This window comes from Pholis gunnellus, assembly GCF_910591455.1.
Source record: "Pholis gunnellus genome assembly, chromosome: 8".
NCBI classification, from domain to species: Eukaryota; Metazoa; Chordata; class Actinopteri; order Perciformes; family Pholidae; genus Pholis; species Pholis gunnellus.
In genome coordinates this window covers 19,104,157-19,129,103 of record NC_136534.1, presented here as the reverse complement: position 1 = coordinate 19,129,103, position 24,947 = coordinate 19,104,157, and the positions used below count along the sequence as shown (strand labels likewise).

The 24,947-nt window shown below is 42.2% G+C and overlaps 1 protein-coding gene across 1 annotated transcript; it reads right to left on the bottom strand.

Annotated features, from left to right (window-relative positions):
- Positions 1–4,648: 4,648 nt before the first annotated feature.
- erfl1 (Ets2 repressor factor like 1) lies at positions 4,649–11,744 on the bottom strand (the record flags this gene model as incomplete). Its single annotated transcript, XM_079165231.1, has 5 exons — positions 4,649–5,466; positions 7,136–7,265; positions 8,799–8,976; positions 10,789–11,023; positions 11,684–11,744. 5 exons carry the CDS (start codon positions 11,742–11,744, stop codon positions 4,649–4,651), a joined length of 1,422 nt encoding a protein of 473 aa, XP_079021357.1.
- Positions 11,745–24,947: the final 13,203 nt, after the last annotated feature.

The following is a 24,947-nucleotide window of genomic DNA, read 5'->3' as shown; positions in this document are numbered from 1 at the left end:
AAAACATTGTATGCGGAAGTACACACACACAAAAAAAAAAGCAGCACAGGGAGATCAACCGACTGACGGCGGATACAAAGTAACGATTTTGGCGTTTCAAAATAATGTGTCAGATAACGACACAGAAAGTGATGGTAATGTAACGTCAGTCATACTCTTGTGCTTGTTTGTGTTTTACAGCTCGACTGTCAAAGTTTAAAAAAAAAAGTAACCCGTCTAAAACAGCTTGTTTCCGCACTGTGTTACACAGTAACTCGTCCCCATTGAGGTCCTCACCCTGTACTATGATGACTATAAATACTTTATAAGCGTCATATTTACGCTTTTACGTGGTTTGTTGGCCTATTTTTCAAAGGCTACATTGTTAGTTTTCATGACATATAAAGTATGTCAAAGTGTTGTGAAGGTTATTTGCACTTGACAACACAACGACTGTCCAACATTTGACTGATGTTTTTTAGAATTATTAGACAATTTCCTACATGAACTTAGTGGAAGCATGTTGCATAAAGCTGACTTCTCCCTTATCTTCAGTGTTAATGTCTGATGTGTCTGCAGCCAACAGAACATTTGATTTATTTTTATATTACTCTCTTATTTGTGATCTCCTAAACCAGCTGTATAAAGTAGGGCTGCCCCCTCTTAATCGGTCAGTCAACTTTGGTCATTTTGATCGTAGTCGACTATGATTTCTCAAGTTGATTTTCATTTTTCATGCTTTTTTTCATTCTAAATGACTTATTTCCAAGAAACTTCTGATCAAATCTCTGGTAAATACAAGATCTGAAGTGGTGCTTTTCTGTGATATTCTTTGAGGAGAAACTCAGACCTGTCGATTAAATTGGTGATTAGTCGACACAATATAGTATAGTTGTCACCCTATAATGTCACCCTTGTAATATGCACACATTATTTTTACTTTTATGTTCTTTTTCACAGCTGATGTGCTTTGATATTTATTTATTTGTTTATTTATTTGATAAATAAAATGCACACAACACTGAGAAGCCATGAACAGATTACAGGCCATAAAGGACATGTCTGTATTGAAATCAAAGCAACTGTTTACAGAGTTGATCGCCCAAATCAAACTTTACTACCTGCCCGGTAACTACTTGTTTCACTGCTATTCTAGCCTCCCTGCGCCACCTTGTGGGGGAACACGGGAATGAGCTATTCCCCTTCTCTGGGGTTTCACTCACTGGACTGACCTCACAATTTGACCTGAACTCTCAAACTAATATGACATAAAACTGCATGTCTATTTCGTAAAAACCCTCAAGGTTTTAATGTCACAACATTTGAGTTTCAAAGTCAAATATTGTTGACAAAACAGTCTCACCTCAAGCTCCGTTTAATAATCTTCATCATAACCCGTTTTCATGGAATTGCAGATGTTAAAATTTTGAGCACATTAATAAGGACTTCTGCACCATATTGGCTTTAAATAAAGTCTATTTTGGGCTTATGTCAATTTTGCATTACAGGTTGACACAGCAATGAACAGTTTATGCTGCTATCTACTTATTTAAACCCAAGCCTGTAGTAAGGACTCAAACCTCAGCTCATTAACACATGACATCAATGGCCGTTGGGCTGAGAATGAATTGCAATATAAAGAGGACCTACTAGGGCATCTTCCTGCTTTCCCATCAGTTTACTCCTCATTGTTTGTATCATGGTCGTAACCTTGATTTATTCACACATTTCGAGTGGCCGCCGTTTGGCGATTTAAGATTGTAGCTCTGATACTTGAGGACATACGGTCATAAGGTTGTTTCATTGACTGTGAGATCGGCCGTGCCCTTCATGTTCAAACAGTGCAAATCTACTTTCAATCTGTTTTTAGAGCTTTGAAGTACGGCGTGACTATGCTTTGAGGGATGTGTTCCTCACTCAGGATACAACATTTGCAGATGCAGTCTCACTTGGATATGCAAACTGGTCATTTCCTGATTGGTGGTGAAAGGTTTGATGTTTGCAAATGACAGAGACGATGAAAATAAGGACACTGTTTTGTGTCTGCAAGGGTTGAATGAACTGCAGTGTGAATTAGAAGTATGGCAGACGCCTATAATAAAATGTAAAAGTAATAAAATACAAGCCCACAACACATAGGTCCAACAGAGTTTGTAAAGGTATCCTTGTAATGTAGGCTCCTTCTTTATGATGGCTTAGACTGTATTATTATGATTATTGTTACCATTAATAATGTGTAAAATAGAGTACCTATTTTCACCAAATTGCTGTAACAGGAGTAAAAGCTAAATCCTGAAAACATTAACTACCAAAGTAGGAGCAAGTAGCAATGTAAAAACACGACACTATTAGAATGTTATATTTTCATTCTCTGATCATTCAATTAATGCTTTTGTTAATCAAATTAATGGAGGATAAAATATGGGCTGTTTGCCAAGATGAAATCAAACTTTCCCATTTTAATTCTTAATACCTTTACAATGCAGCTCTTCCTTGATAATTACATTGTTCTTTGTTTTTTTCATAAAAAATAAGCACAGTTAAGAAATACAACAACACAATTCTAAATTGCCAGATATCAACGGTCACATCTGAATTATTTACATTATAATTTACTAACTACAGGAGATATAAAGTGATCAAATAGAAAATGTAGTTTCATTCCAAATATGTAAATATACCGTATTGTCCAAATGAATATGTATCTGTTTTATCAAGGTGTTTTTAACGGCATGAATAAAATGTGTCGGAATGCAATGAATTTCCAACATTATGATAGAAATTGACGTCACTAAATGAATCCATTCAACAAACTCACAGTCAACAACAGTCCACTATCCAGAATAATGTTTATTGCTTTTGAAGATATTAATCTTTTTCTTCTTTTTTGTACTTTCCATTTTTCCTCTTTACAGTAAAACAAAGAGATGACAAGTAAAACCACTGCATTGTCATTTTTGGATGTGTACACACACATACACACACACACACACACACACAAAGGAAACAGTATTTACAGCTGTAGGTTGGTGTACTCCACGCGGAGGTGACTGGAGGCCTTTCCTGTAGCAACTCAACAAACATAGAGCTTTACATTAACTTTACAATAGAGCTTTCACAACTAATCGTATACCGCCACTGTTTGACAAACCATAGGCTATAAAGGCTATGAAGCTGTACAATATGTGTTCACTCTGCGCTGAGAAACGGGCCGGAGGCAGGAAGTTGGTCATTAGATCTGGGTAGAGCAAACATAAACAGTTTTTGAATATTTAATTAATTTCTAATGTCCTCAAGCAAAACCAATTGCCCTGCTGCTGGCACGGACAGAAAGCACTGATTGAAAAAAATAATCAAAACAGATTTTCGGGGGAGGATTTAAAAAAGAAAATGCAAAGACCAATATTATTCACATAAGACTAATTACAGTACAGTTACACCGGGTGAATGCTAACTATAAAAATAAGTCTACTGGCATATTTTTTTGAACCCAAAGGGTTCGTAGATTGGGCATCTGGCAAAAATGACCAAAGGGCACAATTAATTGGGGTCGAGAAAATCAGAAACAAATCCCAGTGTGAACTCTGTCCTCTTCATAGAAAAACATCTTCAGAGTGCAGATCGTCTGCCATTAATAATTTAAACTTTGATACACCTAAGCTTATAATTTTTCCAACATGTTTAAATACTGAATTAAATCACAACAATACAGCTAAATCTTATCATAGTGAATAATAATTAAATGTAATGTACAACATAATAAAATATATACACTGAAATATTCATACAAATTTCTAGGTTGGTCCAGCTCAGTCTGCTCTCTTTTTCTTTCCTTTTAGAACATGTGCAGGAAATACTTGAACCACGGGACAAAATAAATATTCACAGACTATCACAGTTGACACTATTAGAAATATGGATTTTAACATTTAAATTAACCCGCAACAAACAATATATAGAATAAAAGTAAGTGCTAAATAAACTTAAGGGCAACAAATTCACTCACAGGATTACGGAGGGAAGATGATTTCATTTAAGGAGACATTGACTGAAATGACCACTAGGTGGCAGTATTTGACTGTCTCAAAAGTCATAGTGATTATATATGTATAGTCCAAATCTCTAGAATTACAGGGCAAATCTGTAAAATTGGATCGATCTGAGCATTATTTGTTGTTGTGTTCTGTTCGTATAGGGATGTTGTTTGTTAATGTTTGTCGAGGCAGACACTGCTGTGTTGCAATTTACCACCTCACCGCCTTCTATCATAGCTCAGCCGCAGACAGCAAATTGTAGAGTACTGCATGCAACGTGTAAAACAAGTCTACAAACCATGGAGCGATCATTTGGGTGTGAGGGATCAAAACAGAAAGGACAAGTTGGTGATACACACATAGCCGATACCCCAAAAAACACTGTACGCCACATATATTCTAAGATGGACGAGTCGGTAGTGTGATGGTCTGTAGGCAAACTTACACAGCAGACAGGGAAACAGTCATTTCAGAAGTCAAGAGCACAACTGCATTTTCTGGATCTACGGAGAGTGATTGGGGAGTTTACAATTGAAAGTAAAAAAAAAAAAAAGTGTCTCAGGGAAAGAAAGGAGAGAAAAAGAGAGTTATCAGAGCACAGTCTGGCAAGATGGTGGACGCGAGAGAAAAATGTATTAGCTGTGTATCATTTTGAGAGTCTCTGTCTCCTTGTGTCTGTCATGCAGAGCCACAGAGGGGGAAAGTGACGGAGGCAGGGACGGGGGTGGCGGACTGACGGGCATCAGGCTCTTCCGGGGACGCGGGGACACCGTCGGGGGGAGAGAGGAGATGGGTGGCCGCACGCTCCCTTTCTTTCCATCCAACACTATCTGTGAGCGGTTCGCCAGCCTGGATTCCTTCCTGATGCCGAAGTCGTGCTCGTTTTCGTTGTCTGAGCTGGAGTCGCTCAGATCGGTGATCTCCAGGTCTGAGTCTGACTCCGGGTCCAGCTTCACCCCTCCTCTCCTCTCCGTGGGGCTCTGCCGGCCTGTCCCTGTCCCTGTCCCAGCTCCTAGGCCGATGGCTCCCAGACTCAGACCTGTGCCCGCAGGATTGGCCTCCGCTCTTTCCCGTTCCCCCAATGACGCCCCGTTGCCAATGTCCGTCCGACCCATTGACAGGCTCCCGGGGAAAGGTGGCAGGATGAGTCTGACCGGCTGACCACCCGCTGTGCCGTTTGTCCCTCCGGTTTGCCCCGCTGCTCCCCTCTCACCCCCACCTGCCTCCCCTGGGGGGAGCAGGGAGGAGAAGGGGTGAGGCAGCTGGGAAAGGCCGCTCTGCAAAGGGTTGGGGTAAAACTGGGAGGGGTAGAGGGAGCCAGGGGGCAGTTTGGGGCAGTTATTGAGGGAGAAGGCCCCTGGGAGGTAGGGGTTGAAGCCCCAGGGGTAGTCGAAGGGTGGGTTGCGAGCGTACGGGCCCAGCAGTGACGGGGGTTTGGTGTAGCACGGTGCACCTAGGACAGAGAAAATAAGATGGAGGTTAGCTCTCAGAAGGGCCAAAGGTTTCTTGACATACAACATCCAAGAATGTTCACTAATTATGCTCATCGGTATTAGCAATTCTAATCAGAAGCCACAGGGGCCAAGTCTGGCACGGCTGCTTTCAACAAAAAAGAAAACCCGATGGTTCATTTATGCATGCCAGTACTGAGATGTACACCCACTTCACACTGCTGACAGTCAGATGTGAACACAAAGATTCTGCACCGCAGTGAAAGACAAACGTCTAATAAAGCAGAGTTTACATCTCCCAAACACTGTATTATCCAATTGTGTATGTTAAAAAAGGAGACGGGTGGCCACACATCATCTCAGTGGTGACAGTCACCCTGTTGCAAAATGTAGCGGAGAAATAAAGAATGCATCAGGTCCGTGTGCTTCCAGAGGTTCAGCAGCTGACGGATTTGTCCCCCCCCCCCCTCCCCAATGTTTTGACATGTCACCGTATCATTTTACATTAAGCATAAAAAAAACATAAGCTGTAGCAAATGAAATATAGCACCGTATTTGATTTCAGTTCCTGGTGAGCATCACTTGATAACAGAACATGGTGGTAAATGTGAGGTGATGCTGGAATTCAGTTTTAATGAACAAACAAAAGCGTTGCCTCTCCACATTCTGTACCTCCTTCCAACTGACAACCAACTTAAGGATTCTCTCTCTCTCTCTGCTGCACCCTCCACCTCTCTCAGTCTTCCTCGCTCTCTCTTTCGCTCTGTTATTTACTATGCAGGGCTAATTTGACAGTGGTGGAGTCTCTGCGTGCTGGGCCAGGAGTAGCTGGCAGACACATGAATATTGAATCAGTCAGGCAGGCCTCACTTGCTTATGAAAACACAGTAATGGGCGCCCACAGGCCACAAACTGAAGCCTGCACCCTCAATTAGGGCCTTCCTGCCTGGGAAGGGATTAGGACAACAGGGACACATGGGAGGGAGAGGAGGGTGAGAAGGAAAAAAAGGGGGGAATAGGACCTGAGGACAAACAGAGTGGGGAAGGATGGGAGGGGGGGGGGGGATGCATGTGTGTGTGTGTGTGTGTGTGTGTGAGTACATCTGTTTACGCACTGCCTCGCTAGCTCTGCACATTCATACACATTCTGATGCACATGTAGAGTGTGTAGAAGTACAAAGGCAGATGCATTAAGGCACGTATACTGACAATTAGGCAAACACGCACAAAACGCTGCATTCATTCTATATATATATTCATTGCTATATGCAGCGAGAGAAGAGGACAAATGAGGAAAATCCTGCTGAAAAGGTGGACGATTCTCTCCGGCTTTCACCTCGTTTCTTACCACAGCTGAAATGCATAATTCACAGGCGAACCTGGCCTCTCTCACCTGAAGCACAACCTCACCGCGGGCTGCGATGGGACAGCCATCTCTCTTATTTCCTTTAACAATAAATGTTCATGCCTCCCCATATCCTCATTCCTCTCCTCTTTCCCTCTACCTTCTCTTCCTCCCTTTGTTTAGGAAGGTCTGTTTGCTGCCTATACCGCCTCATGCTCCCTCTGTTAAAGCTATCTGTCTTCTCCTGGAAAAAGTCTCTGGGATACAGAAAGATTCCTATTTTTGCTCTGGCACTTTTGACCAACTTTTTTTTTTTTTGGGCTCACCTGTACTGAGGAAGGGGAATGCATCCAGTCTCAGCTTGTCTCCTTCGGGCCCTGGTGCCGTGGTCCCTCGATCAAACAGGGACGTTCCCCTGCCAGAGTCTGGCAAACGAGGAAACAGAGACTGTATGGCCTGAGACAAAGAGGGGCAGAAAAAAAAAGAGAGTGGGAAAAACGATTTAATTAGTGTGTGTACTTCTCAAATAGAGCACACGTATTGCTACAAATCCACCTTTATGGCAGGGTGCTGCTGTCAACGTATACGCTAAACAACGGCAGAGTGTGATGCAAACAGTGACAGAGTCGCAGCAAGGACAGGATAAAAAGGGGTGTCATGGGACTCGGGGTAAAAAGGGAGGTAGGAGGACACAGAGGCTCAGAGACTTAAAGGCAGGAAGAGTACAGAGTCAAATGGAGACCAGCGATTAAGATTGTGGGCACAAAGGATAAATGACGGGGAGAGAGAGGGATTGTGGGCCTTCGTCCTGCATGAAGGGACACAGGACGAATAGGACTGAGATCTGAGAGAATGACATCCATTCAGGATGTAGGGCAGCTGTGTGTGTCTGTGTGTGTGTGTGTGTGCTGATTTATTTTTTTCTGTGTAAAATCCGTGAAGGAGAAGAAGGCAAGGTAAAATAAATAGAACACTTGAATCTCAGGAATCAAGGGGACAAAGGGGGGATTTTTTTCCCCCCCGAGCAGGACTTTGGATCAATAGTATCTGTCACCCCGCAGCCCCAAGTTTGAAAGGCGAGACTGTACTCCCAAGCTGCAAGATCTGCGTTGCTTAACAAACCGCATTAATGACCCGCCATTGATCTGATCTGACGCGACCCCTTTGCTTTCCATTTCTTTCATTTTCAATCGATGACAGATGGATACGCCATCGGAGACGGATGAGAGAAGGAGGGGATAACGTCTTCTTTTGTTTTAAGGACAAGTTAAAACCGTCCTCCTCCACCGTCTCCTTCAAAGACTGTGTCTCCTTATCCCATCTTAAGGGTAGCGCGGACACATGATGGATGATTCTCTCTTACTGTACTTTCAAGTTGCGTGCACTTTCTAGGACATTAGTTGTTTGAAATGAAATTATCTGCACACTGGCACACAAAAAAAAAGACAGTTATGTGCAGCTATACACTAAAAATGGTTCATTGTTTTATTTTCTCTTAATATCGAATCACTTTAAAAGACCCACAATTAAAGTCATAACATTTTTTTTTTACCAAAAACTGTGTTCTGATACCATATACCTCTATAACAATTTTAAAATCTCTCTGGGCAAATAATAAGTATTCTATTAGGATCACCATTAGAGACAATGAGTAAAGATAGACGCGATGATTATTAAAAAGTGAACGCACAGCAGGGGCCTGAGAAAAACAACGGCAAAATCACTTGAATCAAATTACTATTAATACAAAATTAAGGAGTAGAGCAATATGTCTTGCTATTTCTCCATCTTTTTTCTTTGTTCCGGTTTTCTCAAATTTTTTGTTAAATTAAATATGGTTATGATTTAGATTTCTGTCTGTAGGCATCTACAGTGTCAGACTGTGAATTTCTGTTCATTCTTTATATGACTTACACTTCATTTATCTTACAAAATACATCCCTCTACCAATCCCACCCACTTCCAGTCCCTTCATCCTACCCTCTGTACCTCTGGGCTGCAGTCTGGAGCGGTGGAGCCCCCGTTGAAGTGGTTCTGGGCCAGAAAGAAGGGAGAGTTGGCCATGTCCAGAAGGGGGTAGTTCACCAACACGACCTTACTGAAGTTAAACTTGTAGGTGAAACGCTTCCCTTTGGTTTTGTGCAAAATGCGCTTGTTGTAGTAATACCTGCAAAGGAGAAGGGAGGAGGAGAGGATACAGTAGGAGGGATGGAGTGGGGGGATAAAGGATGAAGGAAAAAGGAAGAGGAAAAGGAAAAGAGGAGGGAAGGATTAATATAATGCTCGCATCAAGGTTTTGTGTCTCATCGCTAACAGAAACGAATAAGTAAACAACTTCAGCGCTGTAGGACAAGAGCTACGCTGATTTCCCACTGTTTGTATTCATCTCCTCCTTACTCAAATCAATTCATGTCTGCCTGCATTGATTCAATACAATATGGTTCTTTAAAGGGATATTTTATTCAGCTGTTACCAGACAAAAAGCCAAAAAGCAGAATCCCTTTGAGCCTCAGAGGCTCTCAACATACAGTCAACATTAACACGCAAACAACAAAGGAAGATACTTCTTATACTTATATCAATTTAAAAAAAGATATAGGTGTTAGATTATGGTATAATATGATATGGATTATGGCATTAAAATAAATGAAAAGATAATATCATGATCCTGAAAAATATCGGTGTCTCAAAATGAGAAAAACAGCGCATTTCTACTTTCTAGATTTTATTCCGAAAAAAACTAGTTTTCATTGTTGAAGTGAAAACAATTTACTAGATTTTAGGGTAAATATAGTATTTATGGAATTCATCAGAAGCAGTTTGGACTCTGAAACATGATATCCAACCCGGGCGACGCGTAAATGTAAATGACACTCAGAAGCTGCCAAAAACCAGAAAAGCACATTTACAGAGACAACAAGAGAAGTCTCCACGGTAACGACCTCAGGTGACTCCCGCTGGGCATGTAGAGCCGTCGTCCTGCCTGTTTCCTGTGCCACCCACTTAGGTGTCACAACGTCTGCCAGGATGCGAGGTTGATCAACGGTATAGGCAAAACATGGAGCCATCTGGCTCAGGTAAAGGAGCTCGGGGGGGGTCTGCCGCAAATTGAAAAGCCTACGGATGTCTCATCGCAAGCTAGAACTTTAAATCTCGGACTCCATTTCTTTGAGCACTTGCATTTCTTTGCTTTGAAGTGACCACGGTGAGTGCACCAAACACAGAATGCATTAGACCACCTCAGCATTAAATACTGGCGATCAACGCCTCATTATGCAGACGCACGATATCAACAAACACGGCAGCATGTAAGTATCAGCATGCATCCACAGTGGTTGCGCCCAGTGCAATGATGTGTATGTGTTTTGCTTTGCGTGGCAATTGTGCCGTGGCCCTTAATTGAGCAATTAAGTGAGGCTAATTAAGAAGGCTAATTGTGGCCCCAGCCAATTCATAACAATTAGACTCTGACGACAGCCCCCATTAACAAGAGGCCAAAGGAAAGCAGAGGGAGGGTGGGGAACAAGTCGGGGTAGTGTGTATTTGCATAAGAAAACTGTGTGCGGTTGGGGGTGTAAAACGCTGAAGGTATGGAGTGTGAACGGTATTATTTTAATCACCTTCGGCAAGTTCGGTGGCCGAGCAGTTTCTCCGTTCTCTACTCTTGAAGAAGTCCAAGCAATTTCAGACTGGGCCTTGATTTTAAAATCCCTATTGAATTTTGTATTTGGCAGCTCAATGGTGAACTTTCCATTAGGATGTCCACAGATAAGGAGAAATTGAGGGTATTGACGTTCCCCAGGAAAAGTCCCACCTTTATCTTTCCATTAAACCAACATGAAACAGACAGACGTAAGTGGGGATTCAGCCAAACAACAGTAAACAATTTATGTAAACCGTGGAGTGATAAACATCTTGACTCATCTGATACCAACAGTGTTATTGCTTGACATTCAGCACACCGTGTACAAACACATACCTCAGGGCCCTGCTCAGCTTGTCGTAGTTCATGTGAGGTTTGCATTTCCTGGCCCCCCACAACCGAGCCACCTCGTCCGGATCCTTGATCACAAACTCTCCATAGTCCCCCTGCCACACGATCACGCCGTTATACTCCTCCTTCTGCAGCAGCTCCAGGATGAAGTGCCACAGCTGGATCTGTCTGGACCCGGGGCTCGACTCAGGCTTGTAGGCCCAGTCTGGGAAGGCGATCCCTGGGCAGAGGGAGCAGGAAAGAGGGGAGGATGAGGTTAGGGCCTGTCATTTGTCCCGCCGCTTGCCGGGGGGGATCGCTGTCTGAATGACTGATGAGTGATGGTGGTGAGGGATGATGTGTTTAATATCACAGCACGTGCCTTGAGCAATGTTAGTCTGCGCTAATGCCCTCTAGCCTCAACAGAATGGTCAGTGGGATGATGACAGCTCGCTGGGAGAGATCTGATTGATGCTGCTCGGGCCGACTGTATGCACATCAGAGATGGAGTTAAGTAGCTTTTTGACTCATCCCAAAGAGAATCTTTCACTAACTAGCCTTGTAAAAACATTACATATACAACCAATTACTACCAGAGACTGGATTTGTTTACCAATGTGCGCGTGTGTGGTTATTTCATTTTTTTATGAAAGTTTGAGAAGCATTTTAATGTGTATCAATTTGATTTTCACGATGATGGTTATGTTTTATAATAACTTTGCGTGTGTTGGCTGTCTGGTTACACTCAATTCACACACGTGACCTGGGTCCAGACTTAGAGGTATGTTTGAAGATGCCTGCACATGCGTGAGTATAGTTTTATTTTTTACAAAATACATGACTTTAGGTAAACCAAACAAAGAAATTATACCCCTTCCATGAGCTTGGCGGTGGGACTGACCTGGCGTCCAGAGTGCGGGCACCGGGGGGAGCAGCAGATCACTGACGCAGTTACAGTCCATACCTCCACAACACCTGGAACAAAACAAAGAGAAGATACATATCTTTATATATATATATATATATATATATATATATAAAAACAAGATAAACTACCCAGCAAGTTTATTTCAGTGATTTAAAGTTGAAGTTGAAGAGTGTAAACTTTTAGGTATTGCGTAAGGATCTAAGGGCGCAATAGGAGTTCAAAAACATACCTTAAATCGATGTGAAATATGGCAAGGTTATGTTTCATATGTCTTTGGTAGAGATAAGGTGTTTGATGGATGTGATCTTGTGTGGCCACCTGAGGCTGTGTCTGATGCAACATGGTGGACATCCCTATAGTGCATTTATGAACAGGAGGAATTAAATAGACTTTTGAAAACCAGGTGAAAGTTGAACCATATTATAAATTAAAAATGGGACATTTTCATACATAATATGGCTTGACTATTGCTTGGTCGAGTTTTTAAATTACAAAAATACATATAAAGATAAAGATCTCTATGTGCAGCTTTATATTCAGGTGCACCAGGAGGGGCTTTGTTTCGTGTGTGATTTAGCCATTTTCCTCAATGAAAGACGCTTCTCAGTACAAGGCAATACAATTCAACACCACCACACACTACAGCCTCTTCCATGATCAGAAAGTTGTATTTCATGTCTGTCGCATTTGACGGCACTAGTTTTACTTGGCTGCACGTAATAAACTGGCAAGGGAGTATATAAAGTACTTTAGAAACAGCAAAGCAAAAGAACCACATTAAAATTGAACTGGAGTAAAGCGCTTTCAACTCATTCCACCACTGATAATATGGTAGTTTTTTAATAATATTTAAAAAAAATGAAATCCGCTGCAGGTTATTTTTCACGTCGATGATAGTATAGATATTTTGTTTTTTCTTTTAAATACCTCAACAGTCATTTGTCACCATTCAATTTTACAACCACAACCAAGCAACACACCTGTGAAGGCACGAAAGCCTCAAACAAACTGTTGATTTGATCAATCCATCATCGCATTGCGTCACGCTATACTTTTCTCATATGCGAGCAAGCTGATCCGAACACGTCGCTATAGCAATAACGTGCAAATGAAATGACGGCTTGTAAGAGAACGTCTCGGAAAGAAACGCATGTAGACGTCTGCTGACAGGAGGAGGTAAGGGGGGGGGGGTGCTTCCATGACGAGCGAGGGGACGGCGAGATGTGATCTAGTTTGGATATCACAGTTTCATCAGGGTTGTTTTACAAAACTCAGATGGAAGAGATGCCCTGCTGCTACACTGGTATCTTTAATGCTGGCCTCTCTATCTCTCCCTTCACTCTCTGCCTCTATTTAATTATGCTCTGTGAATTTTGGATTTTCCCTCCAGCATTGAAATGGAACGTGAATTATTAAGGTGTGTTTGTATAAATTATTATTACTAACTCCAGGCATTTCTCTCTCTCTCTCTCTGACCGACTCTCTCTAACCCTCTATCTCTCGCTCGCTCTCACCCTGCTTCTAGCCTTTGGATTGTGGCCCCTCTCTCACTCTCTCACTCCCTCTCTTCATCTTTCTTGTTTTCAAGCCGCTCCTTCTGTCTTCAAATATAGAGTTGGCATTCATCCTATCTCACTCACATATATTTTTTTTTTCCCACATCATTCATGTTATCATCTCTTATTCTTCATGTTTTTTTTTTCACTTTCTATCGGCCTTGTGTCTCTGCCTGCGCTCACTTTCCCGTAATGAGTCAAAGTTATCACCGGGGGTTCAAATCACAAAAAGCTCCTCATTTTCACGAGGGATTTTTCCACAAAACTATACTCCACGCAGCCCGTGAGATCACTTTGAATTCAGTGTACCGGTAGGATATCAAAAACACACATTGGCCTTCGCACAATTAGAAACGTCTCTCTTTCAAAACACATGTCCCTCCATTAAAACTCGATACAAGCCGTACGTCGGCCTCAGAAGGAGTCTTTAAAAAATAAGATATTCTTTGTGTTCGAGGTAGTAATCTATAAGTTCCCTCTTCCCTGTAGGCTACAGGTCATCAATACTGCATCATCTGTTTCATTTGCCGTGTTCTCATGGTCCACAGCATGTATAAGCTTTCACTCCTCCGAGGATAACATATATGTGTGCTCTGTGTGTCTGTCAGGGTCTCTCCAGCTAACTCTCATACTACCTACACACCGCCTACATCTATATCCATCTTTTCCTCTCCGACAGCGTAACTTCACAGGTGAATCCTCCTTTCCTCTTTCCCACCTCCTTTCTATTCACACACACCTATCCACAGTCTGCTCCCCCGCCCCACCCATCTCCTTTTCTCTCCCTCTCTCCTGCTCTGTGTGTTTTGCTTCGGCGCAGTAATTTTCCGTTTGATTTCGGAGGTAATGCATTTTTTACAAATCAAAGAGGAAGCCAGGCAGCCCCCCCCCCTCTCCTTCTCCTCCTCCTCCTCCCACCTCTCTTCCCTTCCCTCCTCCCCTCCCTCCCGAGTCTCTCGTTCTCGCCCCCCCTCGGCCCCCCAGGCCAGAGAGGAGATAAAGGAGCCCCCATCATTTCCTTGTTAGTTTTGATTTGGGCAGCGCAGGGCTTTCAAGTTCCCCCCATCACCCCCAGAAACATTATAACTAGCAGCCCAGGGAATACTGTTCCTCATACGCACACACTCTTACACACACATGCATGCACAGACTGTCAGATACAGATGCTCACAGATTGTAATGGATTGTACAAGCACAGTAAACACACAGTCTCAAGCAGATATGCCACAGAAATACAGGTATTCAGGTAGCAGACACACACACTCACAGTGAGAAGCAGCACACAAAATAAGACATGGAGCCCATAGATATTGACTGAATCAATATAGACACACTAACACACATCTCACCGAGCTGAAGGAGAGAATGCACTTTGTTTACTAAAGATGGTAGTGATAAGAGCACAGAGATGTGCACAGACAGACACACACATGCAGCACAGAGCGACTGTGGACACAACAGCCCAAACAAAGGACCTCTCTCCCACAAAAGGCCACCTATAAAAACCCAGTCTGGATGATGGATCACACAGTTACCGGTGACAATAATACTTACAATAGGGGCGCATGTGGACAACAGCACCTTCGCCACTCAAAAGGAAACCTCAGTGTGAAGTGTAGGCCCACACTGGTTTTTAGCAAACACACATTCCCGTTGCAAACCCTCTGGTGTGTTGGTGAATTTTGATAATTCACTCAGTTGACAGAGTCGGCGGGTTTTAGTGACAGTTTTTCCCCGCGTATTCAGCGCACTACGAAGATGCAAGGACTCGAGGCTGGTGAAGGCTGAAAGGTTATTGTGCTCGACTTTCAAACAACCACACTCAAAGTCTCCGAAAGGCCAAATCAGTGCGCATCTTTAAAAAAAAAAACATCTTTAACGTTCCACTTTCTTCACGGTCTAGCTGCTAACTTTTCTCTGTGGCTTTCAGCTGGGCAGGTAGTGCAAAAGAGGTATTTGAAGCTTCATCACACACTTCGTATGGCTGATGGGAACGGAGAGTCGGGTGGTAAATCTCTGCAGGTTCATCTCATCATGACCCCTTTCACATTTCATAGTCATTTGATCCTTTCTTAATATAAAAATATTGATTATAGCAGCTTTAATCTCACATTTTCTTGTTTTTCCTTGATTTCATAACTTTAGTGGTTTGCTGTGCCTTTTTTTCTTTTCTTCTGTAAAGCACTTTGCAATTTCTTTTTTTGCTGTTTTTAACGTCGTATAATGCCACCTGATTTTTCTGGTTGGAATGAAGCACCTGAGATAACAGAAAAAGAAGAAAGTATGTTCGTAATTAGGAAAAGGTCAGGTTTAAGAGTCCTCTAAAAACATGTGGATAGTCATATGGAATTAAGGTAATTACTTTAAACTGAATGGAACAATAGGCTCAGTCTTTTCTGCTGGCAACTTAATACCAAATTAGAACTGTACTTCAAAAGCGTCACAAAATGTCAAGGGGGTTTTAGGTGTTTGAAAGAGATCTGTATTTGGAACATAACATCCTGTTCCCAAACAGGACTGACGGGCTACACAGTGATACAAGTCTGCAACAAGGCTAGTAATCTATAGTACCAGGCCCGTCAGCAGAACTGAGCCGAGGGTTAGTAGGCCACTGACGGGAATGAAAAGGAAACAGTGTGCGGAATATACTGTAGTACCAAGTATGTTTTGAAATTCTGCAGAGTGACTTGGGTAGAGGGAGGAAGGGGGGCAGCCTGACATTCAGGCAACATTATATCTCCAGTGCTGTCTAAAGAAGGAAAGAGTGATGGGTCACGATATAAAAAGATAGAAAAATATGAGAGGCATGAAGAGTCTGGCCTCTCCCGCTTTCTTTTTCCACTAGATGAAACGGGCTCTGTACATCTGTCTCATCTTCCTTTTTTTGGTTGCCCCTGAAAAAGGCCCAACTGAACCCTCTCTCTCTCTCTCTCTCTCCCTTTCTATATCCTTGCCTCTCTCCCGCTATCTCTGTCTTTCCCTCTCTCTCTGTTCCTCTCCCTGGTTAGCTCTGACACACTGGTCAGCCTCAGGGTGGAAGAACAGAGGGACTCTGCTATGGGTTTGTTAGAGGAGCTGGAAAAGAAGGAGAGAGGAGAAACGAGGAGGGGAGACAGAGAGAGAGAGAGTGGAGGGAAGGAGGAGGAGAGGAGGGGGAGGGTTGGCCAGAAAGAGGGAAAAAAGAACCTGTCCATCCAAAGAGAACAGTGGCCGATAATTCTTCCGATTTAGCTGAATCTCTTGTCTAATTTCTAGTTTAGTCGTAGATAAAGAATAACGGATGATTCACCGCTGTGTTGTCATTTAAAAAACAAAACGTTTACCTTCCATAGAACATTCGGCACTAGAAAGGTGAAGAAAAAAATAATCCATCCAGCATAATCCAACACAGAATTCCAACTTGTTTTGCACAAATGAATACGAACGGTTCTCCCATAAGTAATACAATATGTTTGCATGAAAATCTTTCGACTTTAAGTGTAGCCAAAATATATTGTTTTTAACTTTAAGGTCCCCCAAAACTTAGACAATTAGTTTTCCTTGTGGTTCAAACTATGGAATGGGAATACATTGGATTAATTATAAACCAATAATTGTGCACTGATGTAGTTGGTTTGAAGATATATTGTTAGAATTATACTTATACTGTATGTCTTTCTTTTAACATCCAGGGGACTATGTTAGAAATAAGTGTTCTCACTTGTGTTATCCCTTGAATTAGTCTGTTTTGTAGATTCATAAATAAATCAAATCGCTCAAAATTACAATAAAACAGTGATTGCTGCAAACACTCTAAAAATGTTGTACAGCGTTAAAGAGTCAAAGCGCTGCATACACTAACACTATATTGGCTATATTACAACTTTTACTGCAGCTAAATTATCACGTTTGCTCCTTTGTACCCTGAGCTCTGTTTTCCCAAAACACATATCACACTGTCAAATGAAACAGTGAGGATTCAGTCAGCAGTGCAGTATCTGTGTATGTAGCCAATATGTGTAGTGTAGCTACAGGAGTACTGAGGCTCTGTGACTCCCATCACTCCACACGGCAGCAGCAAAGCTAAATCTGAGTCCTTCACACCGAGGGACAGAACCGCCAAAACCAAAATATCTTTCAGTGGAATCAGACTTGAAACATATATGTACCAGCGGGTACAGCGATTGTGAGGCCAATGTGAGGTTGAAATCCATAATGAGTCAGAAAATATAGTTTTTAAATCCAGCCATACGAAAACTGAGAACTGTCCATACTTGAAATAGCTGAAATGATTTATTTTGTTCACACAATGAGCTAAACTGGTACAATAACAGACCTCAGTTTCAAGGCTGAAAGAATAAGGCTGGCTTTATATTAGGCTATATTTTTCTTCTTCAGCCTTTCAATACTTCCTCGGTCTGTGGTGTTCAGCGCCAAAGCCCATTTGTCCCAACTGAAGGTGTCAACTTTTAAAAATATGTCACAAATACACTGTCTCACTTTCATTCAAGATATTTTCTAAAACATCTGAGCACTTTTTTTTAGCAAATGTTACCCAAACCGGAGCAACTTGTACATTTGGGGACTATTTTCTGCTGATTGATAGCCATTTGGTGCCCCAGAGAATAAACTACAGTAGTCATGTTCATTATAATGAAGGAACATGTCTCTCATTGCACCTGTGTAGCTCATTTATCTGTTTTTCATAGTTTTTGTAAAACAATGGAGGTTTATAGCACATATGAGGCACACAGACTTGTGAATAGGATCAATTCATTGTTGGATTTGTTGACAATAATAATCTTCTTTACTAGCCTTATCCTGCATGTAATGGCCAGTTTCGTTGAAGGTCGAGAGAAGTTTTAGAGCTTTAAAGATTCCTAGTCAGGCGAAGTTGAGACTGCTCTGGTCATAAATAGGCTACTTTAGCTTGTGATAAATAAGGAAACGTGTTTTTAAGGCTTTCATGAAAGGTGGAGAACTCCAACAAGTTTTAAGAGGTGAGTGGAGATGAGGATGTGAGCGCGTGAAACGGTATTAGTGTGGTATGGAACGCCGGCCTTAAGAAAATAAGGAAAAGAAGGGGGAAAGGATGAAGAAAAAAGTATCAATCGATAGGGTTAAATTATTCATCGTCATTAATTATCGATCGCTCTCCGCTGCCGGCTCGTCCGCCTCGCGCCAGAGTTGAAAGGAGGGAAAGCGCGCTTTATTAAAACCGGCTCGAGCCTCATTGTTTCATGTCCCGCGGCAAAGAAAAAGCTCGAGTTTGGCTCTGCCCGCGCCAGTCGAAAAACACACACACGCACGCACGCGTGCACACACACACACACACACACAGCTCCACCTCCCTCTTTTACGTTTTCCTTCTCTCCCTCTCTCTCTCTCCCTCTCCCTCTCCGGACGCGCGGGAGGAGCTTTGGGGAGCCTCGCGCGGTGTTCACGGGGCGGCTGTGTCTCGTGTGGATCGATGGGGGATCAATGGCTCGCGCTGACTAATAGCCAGAGAACGCCTTTGATCTCGCGGCTGAGAGATCAAAACCTGCGCGAGAGGGAAGAGAAATAGGAAAAGAAACTGCGCCGGCGAGCTGACCTTCACACACGCACAAACTCACGCATGCACGAGCACATACACGTTGGACGCAAAACCCACGCAGCATACGCACGTGCGCAGCTTTTAGGAATTTGACTACAGGATATCCTACCAGCAAACAAACTATGAGAGATGCATTACTAACGACATATGCATTGACACATTTAGAATAATAACTAATTTACCTATAGGCTATAACAGAGATCCGTCACACCTTTCCTCACGAACACACACACACACGTGCGCAGACACGTATACACGCACGTGCGTGCGCCCATACCACCTTGCTTCCTAGTCCACGTTGTTGCTCTTGATTCTGACTTCCTCAGACAAGGTGATACAGTGAAAACAAGGAAACCATCTGTTGTTTGCACCGAGCAGATGAGTGTCCTATGGGCTCAACTTCACGCCTATGGAGACCGAAGAGGTGTGTGTGAACGCGCGTGTATGAGTGCGCATGCTTGTTTATGTGTGATGAAGAGAGAGTGAGAGAGAAGTTCAATGTCTGGGAAAGAGCAGGTTTGAAAAAAGCCACAAAATTGTCCTAAAATAGAGCCACGTTTGTCTAGAATGTGAAGCAGGTTGACAACTGTTCTGTAACGATTTTCAAAAAGGAAACTGTAACTGCAGGTCCCTAAGTAGCATTGATGATAATAGTGATAAAAAGGTTTTAAGGTAATTAATTTACTTGTGCACTGTATGAATATTACGACAACACTGTTGTTTCTTATTCAATTGTTCCGTTTAGGTTCCCGAAGAACCCAGGACCCCTTTAAACAACAACAAAAAAACATACATATCATTATATTACCTTGATACTTTATTGATTTCATTTCATTTTAATTGCTTATTAACATAATTTGGTATATTTCAGAAGTCTGCGACAGAATATGACACATTCATCTCAGAGACCCCCAGCTGTAAAACATGATGTGTTTTTATTTTCTCTGTGATTGTAAGTCTCGGATTTGTGTCATTGGAGTTGTATTAGTTTGTTCATAAGAGGTCTGACAATGACTTTGACTCATCTACAGTCAATGGTTTGACCTGTTTGGGGTCCAATTGACCCCAAACAGAAGTAGGATGACATTCATTTCTTTGTCTGTGAATGACTTTTTTGAACACCAAAAGAATATTTGTTCATACAGAAATACGTGGAATATAAGTTATTTAGGGTCACTCCTGTATTTAGTCACCTTTATAGTTTGTTGCAATGGGAGGGAGTTCAACACAATATACTATTATTACCATTATTCATGCGTACAGCCGTGGGGTCTGAGGAGCCCATACAACAAGGAAATAAAGCAGATTTCAACAAAACACAATGGTTAATAGTTCCCTTATTAGTCACAAAGAACCAGCATAATCTCTTGCAAAATAGAGTCTTGTTTTCCACACTTTTACCGGAGGAAATGCACTTCTCTCTCCTCATCCTCATCCCGCTGTCTCTATCTCTCTCTTTATCCCCCCTTCACCCACCCTCCCCTCTGGTCAGTGAGTTACTCTCTCTATCGCTCTCACTTCCCGAATTAACCACTCAAGAAGTCACCACCGACTCAATCAATAGCTCATACATAAACCCTGCTATAATCGCTCCCCTAGCCTGTCTGTCTGTCTGCCCCCCTCCCTCTCCTCTCCTCACCCCCTTCTTTAGCTTCTGACACTCCTCTTCCTATCCTCCTGTGTCCCGCTGTTTGTCTTTTGTATGTCTTCATCTTGTCCTTGTCCGATTATTTTAGACCCTCTTTCCTCATATATGAAAGCACCAAGCCTCATATACTCACACCTCTGCTCATGCTGTTCAACTTCTCAAAGAGCCTGACCTCGTGCAATTCTGACCGAATAATACGGGCATGTGACCAAGACCTCTCCCAAACCTTAACCCACACTTTACATTTATTAAGTTTATTTTGCATTTATCGCATTAAAAAAATGTAACTTTTTGGACAGTTTTGGTGCTTTTGGGAATTCTAAGACTTCCTTTTATGTTTTGTTTACAGATAATATATTTGCATGCAACACCTTGTTAGGGTTAGAACAATGAATATAATCTATTTTCATCCCTGTTGAAACAGTCCATACATTTTTGTCAAGACTGACTGTGTGGCGTTATGAAAATATTTGAAAAGATGGAACTATGAACAGTAATTAAGAAAATGAATCATATGAACTAACAATTGATAAACCTCAAGAGTACAGTCTCTGCAGCCTGTTATCATACACACTGTATACCTATGAAGATGAATGCATTATAGTTTTTTTATCCCACGTAATCAATAATCCACGAAATTGTGAGCCAGAATATGACTCATTAACAACATGAAGTGCATGCAGTGCCCATTACTATGAGGGCACAAAGACTTGCAAAGGCAAAATTTAAAGTGAGATTGAGTCACTTTAAATTGGGGCCACCTGCAGCATCTGGAATCACTATTTTTGAAAACCAAATGCATAAAGAGAGAAAAAATGAAAAATAATCACGTCCAACGTCTCGTGCTGAATACTTAGTCTGAAATGTGACCTGATGCTACTTTGGAAATATGTTTAACTATTCTGTTTTCACTAACCTATAACTATATTCCTTTAGGGACTTCATATTTGTGAAGTATCCCTCTAAAATGTATTACGGGATCACAGTAATTCTTTTAAGTGCAAGGGCACTATCGGTCCATGTTAGTGCGTCCAGCCAGAATGAGCCCAGTATTGCGTTATAGCAAAGACAAGGAGACATCAATATTGCATTATCTCATATTTAACTGTGAGACACAGATAGTTGTTTTGGGGGCCTTAAAGATATTGTATTACCAAAGGAGATACAGGCAGACATCAACACACACACACACACACACACACACACAAGAGGAGGAAAAAAAGAGAATAACACATAGAGAATTTTAAAATGATAAGGCCTCTACACACCCTCTGCTCGTTCCCCTTCTCTCTCTCTATCTCTCTCTCCTCTTCTCTGCCTCTCTCTCCAAAGTCTTTGATTCGTCCGTACGGTTTGATCTGTGAGAGAGCGAGTTTTGTAAACACATTTTTCACGATCATATAGCCACGGGCAAGGGGAGCGTGAGGCGCAGAGGAAGAAGAAGAAGGAGAGGGAAAGAGACTGGGAGTGAGCGAGAGAGAGAGAGAAAGAGAGAGAGAGAGAGAGTGTCTCTGTAAGGGACGTTTAATGAGCGTGCAAGATGGAAAGATAGACTGACAGAAAATGCAAGGATTGAGCCTCAAATATGACTTACTGCTATACTGCACAGAGCAAAGACGACATACAGACACACTCTCTCTCTCTCTCACACACACACACACCATCACACACTCAAACCGGGGAGCCCAGACTGATGGTTTTGGCACAAGCAAAGCATCACAGGGGTTGATGAAATGTGAAGCAACAAGGAGAAAAAAGCAAGTTATTCAGTTTTCCTCATCATGCAGAGGGGGGTGACACTCCAACACAGCATTTCCCGATATGACGTTTCCTGACTGGTGCACCCAGAGTCTCACACACACACACACACACACACACACACACACACACACACACACACACACACACACACACACACACACACACACACACACACACACAAACACACACACACACACACACACAGAAAGTGATGCATCTCGTTTGGGATGATGAACAGAGAAAACAGAGGAACAGCGTCTGAAAACAGATTATGGGTCGAGCCAATAAAACCAGAGCACAGACGGTAAACACACCGTGGTGTAAAGCTGAACTAATAACAGCGCCAGGCTCTCATTTCTTACATTTCTTTTCTTTTTTTTTCACTTGGTTGGAACACTTTCTTTTTGTCATCTGGCAGCTGCTAATCCGGTTAGGTTCGATTGGCTCCGGTAATGGCGCTAACCCGTCGCTTATACCGACTCGTCTCCACGGGACACGGCGGAGAGGAGGCGACTGCAGCTCGGTGCGAGCATCAGAGAGACACCGGCGACGGAAATGGCCGAGGAAGAAGATGAAGGAGAAGAAGAAAAACGTGGGACCCCAGTCCACTCTAAGTGCGGCATGTAGCCCCTAAACTTTCAAACTTGCCGTCCATATTTGCAGGTATTTTATGAGACACATATGGTCCGGAAATCACAAAAGCCAAGAGGCAATTTAGACTTCATTCTTGGGGAAAAAACAACTTTAAAAAAAATAATTTCATAACGTCTTTTCTTATTAATCTCACTGCACAGTTCTTCAAAAAATAAGGAAAGAAATGATAAATTGGATACATTTAGGCTGATGTTTGAATTACAAGTAGTGCGATGTTGCATATGAAGGCATAAAGGCCAATAATATGCATGCAATATTAGCCCACATTAATAATAATAATATCAATATTATTAACGATAATAATTATAATCATAATCATAATAACCATAATATAAATTTGCATATATGTCGCGCTACAGTCGAGCGCATGTTAGAAGTTGAATTGGCTCCTTCGACTTTTGTGCTGGGGTTAGATACAGGCCATCACATTTAAAGTGCTTTTCCACTTCGAGATTTGTTTGTTTTCCTTAAAGACGGGGAAACACTCCTCAACAATTCTGCAGAATTCCCTCACGTCAGTCGTTAAAAAATGGTTTTCTTTTCATTTTTCCTTTCCTTCCATTCTTTCTCTCTCTCTATTTTTTTTTTTAACAGACCCTTGCTGCTTTTTTAGAAAGAAGAATAGCTGCAAGCAATAAAGTCGGTTGTCAGAATATGTGTGTGGTGTGTTTGTGTGTGCATATATTGCAGTGCAGTGTAGCGTTTCCTCTTCCTCTCTCTTTCTTCTCTCAGTCTTTTCTGTCCGGGGAATTGTTCTCAACGTCCACAAACACATTGCAAATACCCGCCGGCCCAGCTGCATCGATTTCTAATTAGACGCCAGGATAATCGTTGGAGAGAGATGAAAAAAGGAGAGAGTGATAGCGAGACCGAGTAAATAAATATATAAACAAATTAGAGCCCAGATTAATTGAATGAATATGAGCATTTAAAAAAAACAAAAAAAAACAAAGGTGATCTTGGCGGATAACCTTTGAATGGACAAAACGGGAAATAAGTCTTGTATACACACGGAGGAGGGAAGCGGGCTGGAACTATGCAGAAAAAAGGCGATTGAGAAATTAGGGCCTATTTTTTTGTCAAACGTTTGTTTTCGAATAACTGATATGTGCTTATTGATGTGATTAATTCATTTTTAAATTAAAAAAATGTTTCCCAATTTTCCCATAAAAAAAAGTTCCCATAAATGGTATGCTTCACGGTGTCACTGCAACAGAGATCTCAATGGACAATCCGTGGAGGAAAACAAGGACGCTGCACAAGAAACTCGCCCTGAAAAAAAAGAGGAATATGATCACATAAAAGTGTGACCAAAAGAATACCCTAATATGTGCATGTATATATATATATAAAACACAAACGGAGTGTGACCCACTGATCATTTTTGCACGTGGTTTGCGGACGCAACTGTGACAGCAATCAACCTTGAACTAAAGCCACAGCTGGATTATCCAACTTCTCTCCTGCTCAGTCAGATTTCCACCCTCTCTCCCCCTCTTTCTGCCTCCTGACAGAGTGTGACAGGGGGTTAGCCGGGGAGCTCAGGTAGCTCGTTTACTTTAATTAACGTTTCATCATCCTCGGAGCGGGACCGCGCACCGTATACTCTTTCATGCTGCTCCGTCTCTCATCCCTGTTCTCCATCCATTCATCATCGGCCCTCCCCATCTCTTTCTCTCTCTCTCTCCCTCATCCCCACCTTCGGGCTCAACTCTCATCTTTACTTCAACAACCCGCCATATCGCCCCCCCCCCCCCCTTCCTGCTCCCCGTATCATGTCCACTCAGGAATATATACAGGGTAATAATTCAAACACGTTCCTTCCTTACTTCCCTCGTCAACTTCTGCCTCTATCCCCCCCCCCCCCTTTCAAAAAAACTTTGTTCCTTCTTTCCCTCCCCCTCTCCCCCTTCTTAACCGCATAATTGCAGGCTCGTCATTTTTTTAGGATGCTACAGCACAAATAAGCTCGATATGTTCAGACAATTCATGTGAAATATTAGAATCTTTACAGGCCGATATAGGTTGTTTCGGATGGACACA